Here is a 19,645-nt window from a genome sequence, read left to right as displayed (position 1 = left end):
AAGTGGGGCATGGAGGGGCGACGCGCATAGAAGCAGCAAGCTCTCTGCCGCCTGCGACTAACTGAGGCCAAAGGCACGCATCCCCGCCGCGGCTAGCAGCCAAATCTCGTGTGCGCCCCCGCACCGCGGGAACTTGTCGCCCGCCTCTCTTCACTCCGCGCCCCTAACGCAGCGTCCTGCGCGCATGCGCAGCGCGCCTTCCTTCGCCGCCGCGCCTTCAGCTGCCGTGGTTACGGTTGGTGTTTGCGAATTCCCTGCAGCACCTTCTTCGCTGGAGACCAGCGCCGCGGGGCTCTAGCCGCAGTTCCTTACGCGCGCGGCCGCGTCACGTGGTGCGAGGCTGCCTCGCGGTTGCTGGCGGGCGGCTTAGCGGTGAGGAAGGAGCTGGGGCCACCGCTCGCCTCTCCCACTGCGCCCTAGGGCGGGTGCGCGGATAAATATGGCGAAGTGGGGGTAGCTGGCTCTGAACCCTACGCGATGGGGCGCGCAGGTGGGACGGTCGTCGGAGCCCCCTGACGTGGACGCCGGGCTGTTCTCGTTGGCTATTTGACGGGGCGACCTCGGGCCGGCGCCCGATAGGTCAGACCACGGACTCCGCGGGTCGTCGAGGGCCCCGCCGAGAGCCGGAGGCAATGGATGAACAGAGCGTGGAGGTGAGGCAGGTTGAGAAGGGTGGTGGTTAGTTTTCCCCCGCCACCCGCAGATCGTTCTTTATTTGGGGCGCCCTGCCCCAGTCCTCTCTCTAGTAGGGCACCCCCACCCTGACGCTGCTGCTGTGGTGAAGGCTGGCCCAGTGCGAAGGACGTGGTGTTAGGTCTGCAGCCCTCCAGGTGCCTTGTGTCCTGACCGTTTCCGAGGTGGTGCTTATCCTGGCGTTTCTGGATGTCTTCGCTCCGGTGCTCATTCCCAGAGGGTTTTTGCAAACTGCAGCCTGGGCAGAGCAAAAGTGCAAATTCATTAGAAATGCCGTGCACTTGCTACCAGTTCTTGCGGGGATCCCAAACTCCCTCCAAATGGAATCATTCATTCCCTCTCACCGGTACATTTTGCAGACTTCTGCCCTTCCTAAATTGAATGAAGATATACAGTTATTATCCTTTCTGTGGTTTTCCAAAACAGCCTATTTTATATCTCACGCTTTTGAGTTGTGATTTCAAATGGTTGGGATATTTACGTAAAGGCCAGGAACGTAAAAGAAGATTGCTTACTGGACGTAATTTTAAAAATAATTGTCAAATTTTGAACCATCTTAATACTGAATCTTCGCTTCTTAGTAAGCGGCAACTGTATTACTGGGCACTTCACTTGAAAGTAGTTAACCCAGTGGTCTTATTGTCCATCCCCCGCCAGCGTCTGCATCTCACAGGTTCTTTCTTGTTCTGCAGAGTCATGATTAGACTCATGAATAATTTTCTCTTTAATTCCTCATGCGAAAGTATTATAAAGGTTTTGTACCGTTTTCTTGGTTTAGGAGAGTTTCATTCTCTTGGGATGGAGTAAAAATAAATGTGCTTGTGGTAAAAATAAAATTGAAATGTACAATAACCTACATTTCATTCTATTATTGTTATTTTGTCAGTTACTTCCTAAATGGTTTCACCTGGGGCTTGCAAATAACAGTTTCTTCTATTTACTTTATTTTTGCAAAGCCTTCATGGGGCTACCACTAACATTCTCAATAGGGGCAGAATCTCAGGCTCAAATAAGATGCTAATTGGTTGGAGCATCAGGGCAGAAAGCCAGATTTCTGTATTCTGAATTAGTTTCTCTCCTGGTCAAAGTATACTGCCATTAGAATATGTATCTTTTCTAAAAAAAAAAAAAATTTTTTTTTTTTTAAATTTTAAAGGCAGCTCACCCCCCTTAGGGAAATTGCAGGACAAATAAAAAGTTCATATTTTTCACTCATAGTCCAAGTTTTTTTCTTTTGTCTTTTCTTTCTTTCCTTTTTTTTTTTTTTTTTTTTTTTAATTTGAAAGAGAAAGAGAGCGAGCACACAAGCAAGGGGGCGCGGCAGAGAGAGAGAGAGAGAAGCAGGCTCCCGACTGAGCAGGGAGCCCAGTGGAGGGCGAGATCCCAGGACTCTGGGATCATGACCTGGGCCTGAGGTGGAGGCTTAACAGACTGAGCCACCCAGGTGCCCCCTGCCTTTATTTTTTTTACTGTTTTATATCATAAGCATTTTTTCTGTATCAAATAATTCAAGAAGTATTTCTAGAGATTATTAAAATCTATGTTAAGTGTCATAATTTTTTTAACTGTCATAATTTAATATTTTAAAATTTGGGCTACAGCCACATTCTTGCCATTATAATTTATGCCTTATTGGAAATATTGGTGCATAAGACTGTGTTTGCATTTCATGCCCTTTCCTTAGAATAGAACCATTGTGAAGCTTAGAAAAGAGCGCTTTTTCCAGGAGATTTTCTGAGGCACACTGGATTTTGACTAACCCAAGTACTGATGTGGAATTTTTTGAAACAGATGATGTCAGCTCAAATAAATATAAATGTTGAATGGATAACTTTAAGCATGCTTTTACTTTTGATTCAGTATCTAACTCTGGTGGACCTTACATCTTTTATTTTCAGAGCATTGCTGAGGTTTTCCGATGCTTCATTTGTATGGAGAAGTTGCGGGATGCACGCCTATGTCCTCATTGCTCTAAGCTTTGTTGTTTCAGCTGTATCAGGGTAAGTTGTATTTCTTTTTACATGCTCTTGGTGTATATAGGACATGTTGTAAAAATTAACCATTTTGTTTTATCTTTTTAATTTTACATTTTGTGCCCTTTTCAAAAATATCTTTTTTTTTTTTTTTTTAGGTTTTTATTTATTTATAACAGAGATAGCGAGAGGGAACACAAGCATAGAGGGGCTCTATGGGGGCTCAATCCCAGGACGCTGGGATCATGACCTGCGCCAAAGGCAGATGCCTGATGACGGAGCCTACCCAGGCACCTCTTAAAGCATGTCTTAAATGAATGTTCCTTAATAGGGAGACCATCAGTGTATGTTACTTGGTACTGTGGAGGTTAATGATCAGATGATTACTGCTATGAAATGTCTAGAAATCAAAACCCACTCTAATTTTTTTTAAAGACTTCATTTGAGAGCGAGCATACAGGTAGGGAGAGAGGAAGAGAGAGAAGGAGAAACAGACTCCCCACTGAGCAGGGAGCTGTATGGGGCTGGATCCCAGGACCCTGGGATCACGACCTGAGCTGAAGGCGGATGCTTAACCGGCTGAGCCACGCAGGTGCCCCCCAAACCCACTGCAATTTTAGTATATTTACATTATTAAATAACAAGTACTTATAAAGTGGTTGCCTGTACTGTGTTTGGGGCATTATCTAAGATAATGGTGAAGTGCTTGCCCTTCTAAGATAATGGTGAGGAGCTTAAATCTCAGTGAGAGAATGGACTCTTGATATTTGAAGAATGTATAGTGTCAAAAGAGGCACTAACTGCTGTGAGACTCAAGAGGGAGAGTTTATACTGTTAGAGTAAGGTGGAGAAAAAGCTAGTAATGGGTTCAGGGGCTAAGATTAAAATCCTGTATTCTTACAGTTATAAGAGACTTTAGAGATTAATCCATTGGCTTTAAAACTTAAATGTAGGTGAGCTCCTCAAACAAAATTGTGAGGAAGTCTAAGATGTGAAACAGAAGAATTTCTTTTGGTGTGAGTTGGGGGGGGATTCAGTAGCACATATGCAGATCACAGTTGAAACCTTTCCTGCCCCCATACTCTTAGCAGATCATGTCCTTTACTGAGAAAATCAAAACCACCTAACATGCTTTTCACCTCAAAATTTCTCTGTGGTTCTTTATTCCTACCTAAGGAAGATAGATATCCCTTTGTCAAGAGTACTATCTGGATCACATAAATTATTTGCTTCTGGTCACACGGCTAGCAAATAATAGAGCTGGATTTGAATCCAGGAAGTCTGGCTTTAGATCCTGTCTTCTTTGCCACTACACTGTGCAAAAGACCTAGGTTTACATATCATCCTAGTTCTCCCACTCGTAAACTGAGAAACTCAGTTTTTATTAGCCTATTTCCTCATAGAATGAGGTAACAAGATTTATTTCACAGGATAGTGGTGGCATTAAATGAGATAAAAGGTAATTTAGAAACTGTAAAGTACTGTCCACTTGTAAGGAGTTAAAATTTTATTGTTAAAATAGCAACTAACCTGTCATTTGTTTCATAAACAGTGAAGCTGAAACTAGGGAAATTAGGTAATTGGCCTCTATCAGTGTAGTTAATTAAGTGGTAGAGTCTGTGTCTGAGCTTGGCTGTTTTGGTGAAGGTCCAGTATACGGATGACCTGTGAATATTACCTAAACCTTATTGATTCTTCATTTCTTTTTTTTTTTTTTTTTTTAAGATTTTATTTATTTTTTTGAGAGAGAGACAATGAGAGAGAACATGAGCGAGGAGAAGGTCAGAGAGCGAAGCAGACTCCCCATGGAGCTGGGAGCCCTGATGTGGGACTCGATCCCGGGACTCCGGGATCATGACCTGAGCCGAAGGCAGTCGTCCAACCAACTGAGCCACCCAGGCGTCCCTGATTCTTCATTTCTTCATCGTTAATTCCATCTAGTCCTTAAAGCCATAAATTTTTTAATATTGCTGCTGGCATTCTATACTTAGAAGTGTTTGAGAAAATTTCATTTACTTTGGGAAATTTGATTTACTCTTGCAGGTTTAACTATGATCTTTGTGTGTATGGCTTTTAAATCTATTCCTTTGGCATATACCTTCCAGCATCTTGACTGTTGTTCCAGATCAAATTCTGTTTTTTCAAATTGATTCTTTTTGACTTTTTGTTCTGTTCTGCCAGTCTCTCAAACTTGAAACCCTTTACACCAATGATATTTAAGTTTTGTCAGTTATTATCTCCTGTTGTCACTTATATCTGTCCTACCTATCCATTTTTTTTTTTAAGGTTTTATTTGAGAGCGAGTGAGTGAATAGGAGCATGAGCAGGGTGAGGGGCAGAGGTAGAAGCAGACTCTTGGCTGAGCAGGGAGCCTGACACAGGTTCCATTTCAGCATCCTGGGATCATGACCTGAGCTGAAGTCAGATGCTTAACTGACTAAGCCACCCAGGTGCCCTGGTACCTATCCATTTCTATTATTACCATCCTAGTAGAGAAATACAGACATTTATTATCTTGTGCTTAGATAATTATGATTACCTTTTAATTGATATGTCTTCTATATCTCTGGTTTATTTTATATCCTGTTGCCCTTTTGACGTTTTCCAGTAATGTCATTGTTTTTTTCCTTCTCAAGCCTCAAATTCATTGTCTGAATCTCTTAGAATATTACCTTTATATTCAGACCACCTGGATAATCTGGTTCTAAACTTTCTTTCTAAAGCTGTCTCAGTTCCTGAATGTACCATAGATGTGTTTGTTCACTCAGCACATATTAATTATATGACTACTTGGAGTTAAGCATTGACATCCCAGGGAGTTGACTTATTTAATAGTTTGTTTGTAGACAGAAAGGTAAATAGACATATGTTAGATACCAGTAAATGCTGTGAAGAAAAATGAAACTGAGTAAGGTATAGAGTGGGGACTTTGAGGAGGATACGGGCAGGTTGTTAGTTATTTTAGATAGAGTGGTCTGGGAAGGTCTCTGAGGAGATGACATTTGAGCAGAGACCAGAATGGAATGTGGGAATGATGTGAATATCTAGGGGAAGAAAGTCCCAGGCAGAGAAGTCAGAAGAGGCAAAGGCCCTGAGAGAAATAGCAAAGAAACCAGTTGGCTGGAGCAGAGTGGGAAGAGGGAGATGGAAAGGAGATGAGTTTTGAGATGTAACTTAGGGCCTTGATAAAGACCTTGGATTTTATTTTAACTATGATGGTGACCCTTGAAAGCTTTTGAATGATACAAAATAATTTTCAAAAACTATCACTTTGGCTGGGTGTAGAAAGTGGACTGCAGGCAAGTGGGAGAGGAAGTGAGACTAGTTGGGATGTGTTCTATTAGTGAAGGGTGAATGGTGATTTAGACTAGAATGCTAACAGTGGAGGTGGTGAAAAATAGGGCAATTCTGGATATGTTTTGAAAGTAGAGCCAATAGGTTTGCTTAAAGATGAGACATGAGGAAAGTTTTATACAACATTTGGATGAATTAATGGTTTTCTATTCTGAGATAGAAGAAATTTGGGGAAGGACAGGGTGAGGTTGAGTAGATTGTAGATATACAAGTTTTTTTGTTTCGGTTTTTTAAGATTTTATTTGAAACAGTGAGAGCAAATGTGCGCATGAGTGGAGTGGAGGGGTCGAGGGAGAGGGAGAAGCAGACTCCCCCCTGAGCAGGGATCAACATGGAGCTCCATCCCAGGACTCTGGTATCATGACCCGAGCCAAAGACAGACATTTAACAGACTGAGCCACCCAGATGTCCCATTTTTTGGACTTTTATATAAATTGAATCTTACAGTATGTTTTCTCAGGTGTCTGGATTTTTTCACTCATCAAAATTAGAAATCTATCTTGTGTGGATCAATAGTATTCCTTTTTATTGCTGAGCAGTAGCAGCCCATTGTATGCATATGCCATAAATTGTTTATCTGTTCACCTGTTGATGGACAAAGGGGATGCTTCTAGTTTTTGGCATCATTTATACAGAAAACTGATATGAACATTTTTTTAAAGATTTATTTTATTTGGGGCACCTAGGTGGCTCAGTGGGTTAAGCCTCTGCCTTCGGCTCAGGTCGTGATCCCAGGGTTCTGGGATGGAGCCCCGTGTTGGGCTCTGCTCAGCGGGGAGCCTGCCTCCCCCCCACCTGCCTCTTTGCTTACATGTGATCTCTGTCAAATAAATAAATAAAACCTTTAAAAAAAAAAGATTTATTTGACAGCATGCACGCTTGCAAGGTGAGGGTCAGAGGGACAGGGAGAGACAAATCTCAAACAAACTCCCTGCTGAGCATGGAGCCTGTCTTTGGGGTTCAATCTCATGACCCTAAAATCATGACCCAGTCTGAAATCGAGTCAGATGCCTGACTCACTGAGCCAATCAGGCACCCCAGTAACATACTGTAGTTTTGTAGTAAATTTTCAAATCAGGAAATTGAGTTCTATAATTTTTTTAAAAATTGAAATAAATTGACATAGAAAAGTTTTAGGCTGGGGTGCCTGGGTGGCTCAGTGGGTTAAGCTTCTGCCTTTGGCTTAGGTTTTGGGATTGAGCCCCACATTGGGCTCTCTGCTCAGCAGGGAGACTGCTTCCCCCTCTCCTTCTACATGCCTCTCTGCCTACTTGTGATTTGTCTCTCTCTGTCAAATAAAATCTTTAAAAAAAAGTTTTAGGTGCATAAGATCACTTTCAAGATAGTTTTGGTTCTTTGAGGGTCCTTTAAAATTCCATTTCAATTTTAAAATGGGTTTTTCTACTTCTGTAAAAAGTATCATTGGGATTTTGATAGGAATTATGTTGGTTCTGTAGATTGCTTTGGGTGGCATTGTCATTTTAACAATATTAAATCTTCTAGTGCATGAACATGGGATGTCTTTCCATTTATTTAGGGCTTCTTTCATTTCTTTCAGTGGTGTTTGTAGTATTCCTTGTATAAATCTTAAAATCCTTGGTTAAATTTATACCTAGGTATGGATTCTTCATTCCTAGCATATAGAAATGTAAGTTTTTAAAAAAAAATATTTAATGTTTAATGTTGTTGATTTTTGTGTTCTGCAGTTTTGGTGAATTTGCTTATTAGCTTTAACAGTTTTTTTGTGGACTCTTTAAGGTTTTCTGCTGACAAGATTAGGTCATTGCTAACAAATAATTTGACTTTTCCAGTAGGGATGCTTTTTATTTCTTGCTTAGTTGCACTCTGTGAAATTTTCAGTATTGTGTTGGATAGAAGTGGTGAAAATGGACATCCTTGTCTTTTTCCTGATTTTAAGGAAAAAGTTTTTTTTTTTTCTTAAAGATTTTATTTGTTTATTTGACAGACAGAGATCACAAGTAGGCAGAGAGAGAGAGAGAGGGAAGCAGGCTCCCTGCTGAGCAGAGAGCCTGATGTGGGGCTCGATCCCAGGACCCTGAGATCATGAAGGCAGCGGCTTAACCCACTGAGCCACCCAGGCGCCCCAAGGAAAAAGTTTTTATTGTTTCACTATTGAGTATGATATTCACTCTGGATTTTTAAAATATTTTATTTATTTATTTGACAGAGAAACAGCAAGAGAGGGAACCCAAGCAGGTGGAGTGGCAGAGGGAGAAGCAGGCTTCCCTGTGAGCAGGGAGCCTGACATGGGGCTCGATCCCAGGACCCTAGGATCGTGACCTGAGCTGAAGCCAGACACTTAATGACTGAGCCACCTAGACACTTCCCCTCCCCCTGCCCCTGGATTTTTTTAAAGTATGGTCTTTATCAAGTTGAGGAAATTCTCTTCTATTTTTCTTGAGTGTTTTTATCATGAAAGGATATCAGATTTTGTCAGAGGCCTTTTCTATATCAATTGAGTTGATTGTGTTTGTTTATTCCTTCACTTTATTAATGTGCTGTATTATCTTGAATGATTTTTATATGTTGAAGTGTCCTTGCATTCCAGGAGTAAATCCAACTTGGTCATGCTATCTAGTCTTTTTAATATACTGTTGAATTCAGTTTGCTAAGCTATTGTTGAGAATTTCCCTAGCACAATTTTGCAGAGTAGGTATGTTGATTTCTCTTGTTTCATTGAGCTCAGTCATACGTCTGGTATCATGTAGCCGTTAAGTGCCAGAGCTAGAAGTCAGACTCCGGTCTGAATATTGTCTAAAGCTTGTGATTCTTCCATTTTAATGGAGAGAAATTCTTTAAGTGAATATGGGACATTGCTATAGTATAATATTTATTTTCTTTAATAATCATTGTACATAATATTATATCACTGGTTCTTACCTTTCATTTTGGTTTGGGAGAAATGCTGTTTTTCCCTAAGTATTAAAATAACCATATTTATTTTATGATTAAGTTAGATTGTGGAGTATAAGGTAAAAGTGCCACAAGTATTCAGAGATGGGAAAGATCACTAACCTGGGATAGGTAGGAAAGTTTTATGGACATAATTAGTGGACATTTCCGTGGGATAGCACATGGAGGAAAGGGGCATATTAGGAAATACAGAAGTATGCCTAGAGTGGTGTATAGTGCAGCAGCAAGCCTGATTTGACTGGAATGGAGAGACATATTTAAAAATATGGGCAGAGGTTGTTGGGAAGATGGCAGAGTAGGAGGATCCTGGGCTCACCTCTTATGGCTGGCTGCCTAGAGAATACCCACATCAGCATAAATAATCCAGAAAGTGACCTGAAGACTGGCAGAACAGACTACCCGCAGCCAGATATAGACAAGAGGCCACAACAAAGAGGGTCCATCCCCTCCAATTAGCTCTTGGCAGGATCTCATCAAAGCAGGCCACAGGCCTGGCTGTGTGCAGGCAGTCCAAACAAGGGCCAGCACCACTCCAAAGTGAGTCCTGCTCCAGGGAGAGGGAAGGAAAACCACACATCAGTCTGATTGTGACCCTAGCACTGGGCTGGGAGGCAGCTGGTCTGACTGTAGGCCCCACCCATCAATACAAGCTTGTCAGAGAACAATACTGGGAAAGTGCCCTGCAGGTTGATGCTACTTCATCTCTGACAAACACCTGGTCTGACTCAACTCAAGCCCAAGGCAGTCCCAGACTGGCCCACTAACACCATAGGTACCAGACTTGCCCACAATAGGCAGAGAGCCACTGCAGACTGGACTGAAGGCAAACACAGCTTGGCCACAACAGTAGGACACCCCTGTAGCAACACATATAGGAGTCACCCTGGAAGCACCATTTCTCGTGAAAAGGCATTGCCCTGTGGCGCACTACAGGACCTCTTCATAAAGCTACTACTTTTAAGTGCAGGAAACATAGCTGACTTTTTTTAACACCTAGAAACACACAGTAATAGACAAAATGAAGAGACAGAGGAATATGTCCCAGATGAAAGAACAGAACAAAATCATTGCAAGAGACCTAAACTGAATGGAGGTAAGTAATATATCTGATAGTGAATTTAAAAGTATTGCTCATAAAGATACTCACTAGAATTGAGAAGGGAGTGGAGGATCTCCAGGAGACCCTCTACAAAGAGATAAGAAACCTAGAAAAGAACCAATTAGAGATAATGAACTCACTAAATAAAATTAAAAATAGACCATCTGGAATAAATAGCAAACAAGAGGAAGTAAAAGAATGGATTAGCAACCTGGAGGACAGAGTAATGGAAAGTAATCAAGCTGAGCAATGAGAGGGGGAAAAATATCCAAAATGAGAACAGACCCAGGAAACTCAGTGACACTGTCACATGTAACAGTTGTGTGATAGGGATTGCATAGAGAAGAGAGAGAAAAGGGGGCAAAAAATTTGAAGAATTAGTGGCTGAAAATTTCCTGAATCTGGGGAAGGAAAGAGCAATCCAGATCTAGGAGGCATAGAGGACCCCCAACAAAACCAACCCAAAGAGGTCTGCACCAAAACACAAAGTAGATAAGATGGCCAAAAGTAGTGAAAAAGAGAGGACTTTAAAAGCAGCAAGAGAAAGGAAAGCAGTTACATAGAAGGGAAACCCCATAAGGCTATCAGTGGATTTTTTTTAACAGAAACTTTGCAGACCAGAAGAGAGTGGCATGATATATTCATAATGCTAAAAGGAAAAAAATCTGCAACCAAAAATACTGTATCCAATAAGGCTTTCATTCAGAATAGGAGGAGAAGTAGGGTTTCCCAGAAAAAAGTTAAAGGAATTCATGACCAGGAGTGAAACCAGCCACATTCCTATCACACACAGTGGCATCAGCCTGTGAGTCCCAAATCCATAGTCCAGCAGCTGCCCTTCTGTCCCAGTCAGCGTGCACTGCTGGCTACCTGCTCAATGCAAGTAAACACACACTTTCACCTCAGAATGACACATTGAAGAACAATACATACAGCATGATTCTGGTTACTAAAACACCCCTATTCCCCAAATGAAAAATAAAAATATGGACTGGTTATTCCCTATCACTCCCAGCTTTTTTTTTTTTTTTTTTTTTTTATAGATTTTATTTATTTGAGAGCGCGCTCACGTATAAGCAGTGTAAGGGAAGAGACAGAAGGAGAGCGACGGGGGAGAATCTGAAGCAGACACCATGCTGAGCACAGAGTCTGACATAGGGCTCCCTCTCACAACCCTGAGATCATGATCTGAGCTGAAATCAAGAGTTGTATGCTTGGGCGCCTGGGTGGCTCAGTTGGTTGGACGACTGCCTTCAGCTCAGGTCATGATCCTGGAGTCCCGGGATCGAGTCCCACATCGGGCTCCCAGCTCCATGGGGAGTCTGCTTCTCCCTCTGACCTCCTCGCTCATGTTCTCTCTCACTGTCTCTCTCTCAAATAAATAAATAAAATCTTTAAAAAAAAAAAAAAAGAGTTGTATGCTTAACTGACTGAGCCACCCAGGTACCCCATTCCCAACTTTTATAGAGCTTATGGTGTAGCAGGGCAGAGGAGACCCAACAAATAAGGTAACAAAAGTGTTATAAGCACAGTGAAGGGAGAAGTACAGGTTGTTGTGGTAATCTGTAGAGAGTCAGGACAAGCTTTCTGGAGGATGTGATGTATAAACTGAAATCTAAAGGATGAGTAGGAATAATATAGTTGAAGAGTGGTGTTGAAGAATATCCTGGGCAGAGAGAGGAGGCTTAACCTTGTTGGATCCCCTAGAGTGAAGTAGATGATGAAACTAGAGGGGTGTGGGCTGAAACCTGCCCTAAAAGAGTACTATGGATTTAGCAGAGCATTTTTTGAGAGGACAAAACCTGACCCAAATCTTAGGTTTGCTGAGGGACTGAAGAAATGATCAAGGTTATTAAGAGCAGAGAAATCCTCTTGTGTCATTTTCTTTTTCTTCCAGCTTTATATTCTTTGCTGTGAAGTATCCTTCTCTTTATTATGTTTTATTTTTTATAATTCTTTAAGGTTTCCTTGGAAGTTTCATTTCTGAGTTAATTATTTGACTTTAAAAGCTTATGTTCTTTTATAGAAGTAGAAAGGGATAAGTAGAAGTAACAGCCATGGGAGTACATAGGTATGAGATTATGGTTAGTTATTTACCTTGAAACTTTTACTAGTCAATTAAAATATTTAATATTTAACCAAAAAGCTATTGTTTTGGGAAAGGCATTCAGAAAATCTTAGTATCTCCTTTGTATATGATATAAAACTCTTTCCTATCCAGTAATAATTAAAACAATTACATTAATAAAATTTGAAGCTTAGTAGAGATATTGCTTTCTTATAAAAGCTTTTTATAATTGTGAAGAAACCAAATTATGCAGATATTACATTACTGAACTATAGAACTCTTTTAAAAACATAAAGTTTTGTATTTTTTATTCATTTTTTAGGTCTGATTTATATATCCATATTATATATTTTTCAAAATTAGTTTACTTTTCAGAAAGGAATTTAATAGCACCTTAGACTTTCTGAGGGATTTTATGAGAGGTTAGTTAGAAGTAAATCATCACTGGTTTATTTTTAGAGTGATGGTTACTCTGTCATTGTTTTGTGAAGATTATCAACATCTTCATTGTGAGATCCAGATAGTCTTAGGATCACTTTCTTTCCTATGAAAAAATAGCTTCTTAACTATTTTGGAATGAGTTCTGTCCCTTTGAAAATTTGTCCCCATCATGATGGTAATGAGGAGATAGTAGATTGCTATTTCTATAAGTACCTTTATAATTAATACAGGCACTAGAGAGTTAAACTCATTAAATTTGGTATATAAGTAGTATGTACAAATTAAAGTAATGATGTTTCTATAATCAAAATCTAATTTTTTACCTCCTTAGCGCTGGCTAACTGAACAGAGAGCTCAATGCCCTCATTGCCGGTAAGTGATTTTCTATGATTATTTGTGAATTTGGAAAAAAATAAGGTGATGGGATTAGAGTATGCCATAATATTCAGAGTTTTTTTGCATCTTGCTACATTACTCCTCGTGAATACAGCGAAAGAAAATAAGCACTCTGTCTAGATAAAGAAATGCAAACTAAGTTATTTGACTCAAAATTATGTAGGATGGATTACATTATTTACCTTCTTTTAGAGAAGCATCGTGTAACAACTTTTTGTAATTAAAATTGAAGTTTTCTGTTTCCTTAGTGGGGGTGAGAAATTTTTTACAAAAAGATTTATTTGAGAGCATGAACCTGCATGGGCGGGGGTTGGGGTAGAAAGAGACAGAATCTCAAGCAAGCTCCATGCCTAGTGTGAGCTGAACAGAGCTCAAACTCATGACCCTGACTGAGGTTGTGACCTGAGCTGAAATCAAGAGCTGGATGCTTAACTGATTGAGCTACCCAGCTGCCCCTAAATTCCAAGTTTTCGCTAATAAGATAAATACAGTAATAAGTCTTCTATTTCTCCCATCCAAGTACTAACCAGGCCCGACCCTGCTTAGCTTCCGAGATCAGACGAGATAAGTCTTCTATTTCTGATACTCCCTGCCTGATCTTTTCATTAAATAACATTTTCAAAAGAAATGGTTAGATTTCATATCTATTCTTTTAGACATTTTTCTAGGAGTATACTGATATATATACATATAAATTTTTTCTTGAAACACAAATGATAAAATACTACTCTGGATTTTTTTTTTTTTTTTTTTTTAAAGATTTTATTTATTTATTTGTAAGAGAGAGAGTGAGAGCAAGCACAGGCAGACAGAGTGGAAGGCAGAGTCAGAGGGAGAAGCAGGCTCCCCGCGGAGCAAGGAGCCCGATGTGGGACTCGATCCCAGGACGCTGGGATCATGACCTGAGCCGAAGGCAGCTGCTTAACCAACTGAGCCACCCAGGCGTCCCTGGATTTTTTTTTTTTTTTTTTTTTTTCATATAAAGTATGGTGGGACTTTCCCTGATGATAAGTATATATGTATCATTTTTAAAGGAGTGTGAGTAATCACTCTATGACTTTATGTTGATTTTCTTATACTTATATTCAGAGACATTTGGGTGGTTTCCATTTTTGGTTTTTTTATATAATAATGCCAGATTACATGAAAAGAAATTATATACATTATATAATGATGCCAGATTACATGGAAAGAAATTCCTTCCTAATAATAGATACAAAATTGCCTTTTTCTCACATTCTTGCCAATACTGGCATTTCATTCCATTAAATGAAAAAAGGGATCTCATTTTTAATACCCTTTTTAAATTGTTGAAACTGAGCATTTTTCAAAACATTTAGCTACTTATATTTCTTTTTTGCTTACACCACCTCTTCACCTCATTTGATTGCACATTTTCATTTATTGTTTACTTTTTTCATATTCTTTAAAAAAATTTTTTTTAGTTTTTTAAAGATTTTATTTATTTATTTGACAGAGAAAGATCACAAGTAGGTAGAGAGGCCGGCGGGGGGGGGGGGGGGGCGCGGAGCAGGCTCCCTGCAGAGCAGAGAGCCTGATGCGGGGCTCAATCCCAGGACCCTGGGATCATGACCTGAGCTGAAGGCAGAGGCTTTAAACTACTGAGCCACCCAAGCGCCCCTTCATATTAACTCTTAAGAAAACCAGCACTATCAAATAGAACTTTCTGTAATGATGGAAATGTTCTATAGCATTGCTGTCCACTAGATACATTGGCAGTTGAGACTTGAAATTTGTCTGGTGTGACTGCAGTGAAATTTTATTCTTATTTAATTTGAGTTAATTTGAATTTCTTAATTTTTTATAAAGATTTTTTAAAAAATTTATTTATGACAGAGATAGCGAGAGAGGGAACGCAAGCACAGGGTAGCTGGAGAGGGAGAAGCAGGCTCCCCGCTGAGCAGGAAGCCTGACTGATATGGGACTTTATACTAGGACCAGGCAGATGCTAAACGACTGAGCCACCCAGTTAAGCCACCCACGGCCTTAATCTGAATTTTGAATAGTCACATGTGACTTGTGGCAATCATTTTGGACAGTATAATTTTAGACTGAGGAATTAAGAATTCAGTCTGTAATCTGAATCTTTTTTGTAATTGACGTATTAAGGTAAAAATGAGTTGCAAACCATACTTTTCATTGAGTCTGTTGTTTTAGTAGTTTAGTAGTATTGTTGTTTAGTAGTATATGGTATGAATATACTACTATATGTAATATGGTATATATAATATGGTATGAATGATTGTTAGCTCTGTTTTGAGGAATGTTTGTTAGATAATTTCTTTTTTTATGACTATCTTCCTTCACTCTGTATGATGTCCTAAGGTTTATGCATACTGTAGCATAGGTCAGAGTTTCATTCCTTCTTAAGGCTGATGAATATTCCATCGTGTACATGTATCACATTTTTTTTTTTTAAAGAATGATTTATTTATTTATTAAAGATTTTATCTATTTATTTGACAGAGATCACAAGTAAACAGAGAGGCAGGCAGAGGGGGTGGTGGAAGCAGGCTCCCTGCTGAGTAGAGAACCTGATTACAGCTCGATTACAGGACCCTGAGATCATGACCTGAGCCGAAGGCAGAGGCTTATTAACCCACTGAGTCACCGAGGTGTCCCTCATTTTTTTTTTTTAAGATGTTATTTATTTATTTGGTAGACCGAGATCACAAGTAGGCAGAGAGGCAGGCAGAGAGAGAGGAGGAAGCAGGCTCCCTGCCGAGCAGAGAGCCCAATGCGGGGCTCAATCCCAGGACCCTGAGACCATGACCTGAGCTGAAAGCAGAGGCTTTAACTCACTGAGCCACCCAGGCACCCCAGTATCACATTTCGTTTATCCGTTCATCTGTCGATGGACATTTGGATTGCTTCTACTTTGGGGCTTATTGTGAATCGTGCTGCTATGATCATGGGTGTTCATCTTTTCTAGAACTGCCTTCAATTTTTTTGTATATATACCCAGAAATGGTATTGCCGGATTATATGGTAATTGTGTTTTTAATATTTTGAGGTGTAGTCGGCAAATAAAATTGTTAAGGTACTTAAAGTGTACAACATGATGATTTGATATTATGTATACATTGCTAAAAGTTTCCCTCTGTTGATTTAACTAACACTCATCGTCTCACATTATTACCTGTGGAATGTGCTTATATTAAAAAATCGTCTCAAAGTCTTGAATCAGAGTATATGTATATATATATTTTTTCCAGTGCTCCACTCCAGCTGCGAGAACTAGTAAACTGTCGTTGGGCAGAAGAAGTAACACAGCAGCTTGATACTCTTCAACTCTGCAGCCTTACCAAACATGAAGAAAATGAAAAGGACAAGTATGCCCTCAATTTCTTTGTTCAAGTATTTCATAGATGTTGCCATATGTTTTTTTATTTTTTAAGTTTTTATTTATTTATTTGACAGAGTGCTAGCAGGAGGAGTAGGAGAGGGAGAAGCTCCCTGCTGGGCAGGGGCCAGACTCAGCTCCATCCCAAGACCCTGGGATCATGATCTGAGCCAAAGGCAGACATTCAACTGACTGAGCCACCCAGGCATCCCTACTATGTGTTATCTTAATGACACTATTGAAAGTTTCTCTCTCAACTGACTGAGCCATCCATGCACCCCTACCATATGTTATTTTAATGACACAATTGAAAGTCTCTCTTTTGTTTTATAGGTAAACACTTAAGTATTTTTCTTCTGGCATGGTGTGGGTATCACTGTTTTGAAAGACCTTCTAACTCTTGATTGGCTTCTTTTATGAGAGCCTCTAATAAGAGGAGTGCAACTGCTAGAGGCCTGCTGGCCCCTCTTGCCTTGGTTTGCTGTAGGTGTATATGGGCCACCGATAAAGAATTATTCTGATAAATTTCCTATATTGTAAAAGCTGTGTTCTAAATTTGGTAGTGTGGAAATCAGGGTAAATGAGCTTCCAGATAGTATCTAATATGCTGTTTTTTTAATACTTTTATTTCCTTTTGGTATTCAGATTACTTAAAAATGAGAAATATAAAATGTAGACCTGCTAAGGTATTTGAGCTCTGTGTACTTCATTAGTGAAGCTTTTTTTTTTTCTTTTTTAAAAATTTATTTATTCTATTAGAACACACAGGGGAAGGGACAGAGGGAATGGGAGAAGGAGAGAAGCAGATTCCACACTGAGCGTGGAGCCTGACACAGCGCTCAGTCTCATAACCGTGAGATCACGACCTGAGCTGAAATCAAGATTTGTACGCTCAACCTACTGAGCCACCTAGGTGCCTCTAGTGAGAAGCTTTTTCAGAAATGCAGCAGTGTGCCTCCCCCCCCATCTTTTTTAAGGTTTTATTTATTTGAGAGAGAGCACAGAGGGAGAGGGAGAGAGAGAAGCAGACTCCCCACTGAGCAGGGAGCCCAATGTTGGGCTCAGTCCCAGGACCCTGAAACCATGACCTGAGCCAAAGGCAGACACTTAACTAACTGAACCATCCAGGTGCGCCCCAGTGTGTGTGTGGTTTTTTTTTTTTTTTTTTTTTTTAAGATTTTATTTATTTATTGGACAGACAGAGATCACAAGTAGGCAGAGAGGCAGAGAGAGAGGAAGGGAAGCAGGCTCCCCGCTGAGCAGAGAGCCCGATGCGGGGCTCGACCCCAGCACCCTGAGATCATGACCTGAGCTGAAGGCAGAGGCTTAACCCACTGAGCCACCCAGGCGCCCCAGTGTGTGTTTTTTATAGACAACAGAGTTTATTTATTTGACAGAGAGCACAAGTAGGGGGATCAGCAGGCAGAGGGAAAGGGAGAAGCAGGCCCCCTACTGAGCAAGGATTCCAGTATGGGGCTTGATCCCAGGATCCTAGGATCATGATCTGAGCTGAAGGCAGATACTTAACCAGCTGAGGTACCTATGAGTCCCAAATTTTTTAAAGTGTATTAAAATACACATTGTATAAAATTTACTTAACCATTTTTAAGTTTACAGTTCAGTAGGTGTTAAACATATTCACATTGTGTACTAATCTCCAGAACTTATTCGTCTTGCAAACCTGAAGTTCTTTACCCATTAAACAATAACTCCCCATTTCTCCTACCAACCCAATGGTGGCATCCACCATTTCACCTTCTGTTTCTGTGAGTTTGACTATTCTGGATTACTCATGTAAATAAAATCATAGAGTTTTGTGTTTTTGCTACTATCTTCCTTGACTTTACATAATATTTATATCAGAATTTCCTTCCTTTCTAAGGCCGATTAATAATCCATCATGTATATTTATCACATTTTGTTTTATCCATCTGTTGATGGACATTTGGATTGCTTCTACTTTTGGGCTGTTGTGAACCGTGCTGCTATGATCGAGGGTGTTCATCTTTTCTAGACCTTATCTTCAATTTTTTCTTTTTCTTTTCTTTTTCCCTTCTTTCCTTTTTTTTTTTTAAGATTTTTAAGTAATCTTTACCCCACAATATGGAGCTCAAGATCAGGAGTTGCACACTCTACTGGTTGAGCCAGCCACACACCCCTTTTTTAGATATATACCCAGCAGTGATATTGCTTGATTATATAGAATTCTGTTTTAAATATTTTGAAGAATTTCCATACTGTTTTCTATGGCCGCTGCACCATGTTACATTCCCACCAATGGTGTATAGGATTCCAGTTTCTTCACATTCTTGCCAACACTTGTTTATTTTTTTGATGGTAGCCATCCTAATGGGTATGAGGAAATACCTTGTGGTTTTGATTTGCATTCATCTGATGATTTGAATGTTGAACATTTTTCATAATGCTTATTGGTTATTTGTACATTTTTGGAGAAGTAGGTCTGTTAAGTCCTTTGCCCATATTTTAATTGTGCTTTTGGGTTTTTTGTTGTTGTTATTGTTGTTTTTCTGTTGTTGAGTTGTAAGAGTTCTTTATTATATTTTGGATATTAACTCCTTATCAGATATGTGATTTGCAAATGTGGTCTTTTACTCCATTGATTGCCCTTTAACTTTGTTTATTGTGTCCTTTGATGTATAGAAGTTCTAATTTTTTAAAGATTTATTTATGTATTTTAGAGGGTGTGCAAAAGTGAGAGAGGGAGAGGGAGAGAGAATTCTCAAGCAGAGACTCTCCTGCAGACTCACTGAGCTCGGAGCCCAACACAATGCTTGATCTCACCACCATGAGATCACAAACTGAGCTGAAACCAAGAGTTGGATGCTTAACTGAGTGCACCATCCAGGCACCCCAGAAGTTTTAAATTTTGATATAGTTCAGTTTATTTTTGGCTCTGTTGCATGTGCTTTTGGTGTCACGTTTAAGAAATAATTTTGAAATCCAGTATCCTATAGCTTTTCTCCTGTGTTTTCTTCTAAGAATTACATTATATGAAAACATATAAAATGTATATTCATTTGCAAATCTTTTGTTGTAGGATCAAAGTTTTATCTTTGATTAGGTCTTATGACCTGTTTTGAGTTAAATTTTGCATATGATAAAAGCTAAAGTGTTTTGTCTGCTAGGGCTGCCATAACAATACCACAGGCTGGGTGGCTTAATAACAAATTTATTTTCTCATGGTTTTGGGACTGGAAGTTTGGTTTCTGGTGAGGCCTTTCTCTCTGACTTGGTTTAAGTCTCTTACTCACTGTGTCCTCACAGGGCCTTTTCTCTATTTGTGCACACTTCTGTTACCTTTC

General features: G+C 39.9%; 1 protein-coding gene across 8 annotated transcripts in view; it reads left to right on the top strand.

Moving 5' to 3' along the window:
- Positions 1–25: 25 nt before the first annotated feature.
- Positions 26–19,645, top strand: part of TRIM37 (tripartite motif containing 37) — a 150,942-nt gene continuing 131,322 nt past the window's right edge. For 2 of the 8 annotated variants that reach the window (XM_059149320.1, XM_059149319.1), the window contains exons 1-4: positions 26–653; positions 2,592–2,693; positions 12,894–12,934; positions 16,195–16,311. In XM_059149320.1, the coding sequence (XP_059005303.1) occupies positions 633–653; positions 2,592–2,693; positions 12,894–12,934; positions 16,195–16,311 (281 nt within the window). In that variant the 5' untranslated portion in view covers positions 26–632. Of the gene's footprint in view, positions 654–2,117; positions 2,138–2,591; positions 2,694–12,893; positions 12,935–16,194; positions 16,312–19,645 lie in introns of those variants that run through there. The other 6 variants (XM_059149324.1, XM_059149321.1, XM_059149318.1 and 3 more) reach the window with 5 other exon arrangements.

This window comes from Mustela lutreola, chromosome 15 (genome assembly GCF_030435805.1).
Source record: "Mustela lutreola isolate mMusLut2 chromosome 15, mMusLut2.pri, whole genome shotgun sequence".
Taxonomy (NCBI): domain Eukaryota; kingdom Metazoa; phylum Chordata; class Mammalia; order Carnivora; family Mustelidae; genus Mustela; species Mustela lutreola.
Note: the sequence above shows the minus strand (reverse complement) of the source record. Positions and strands in the feature narration are given on the sequence as shown.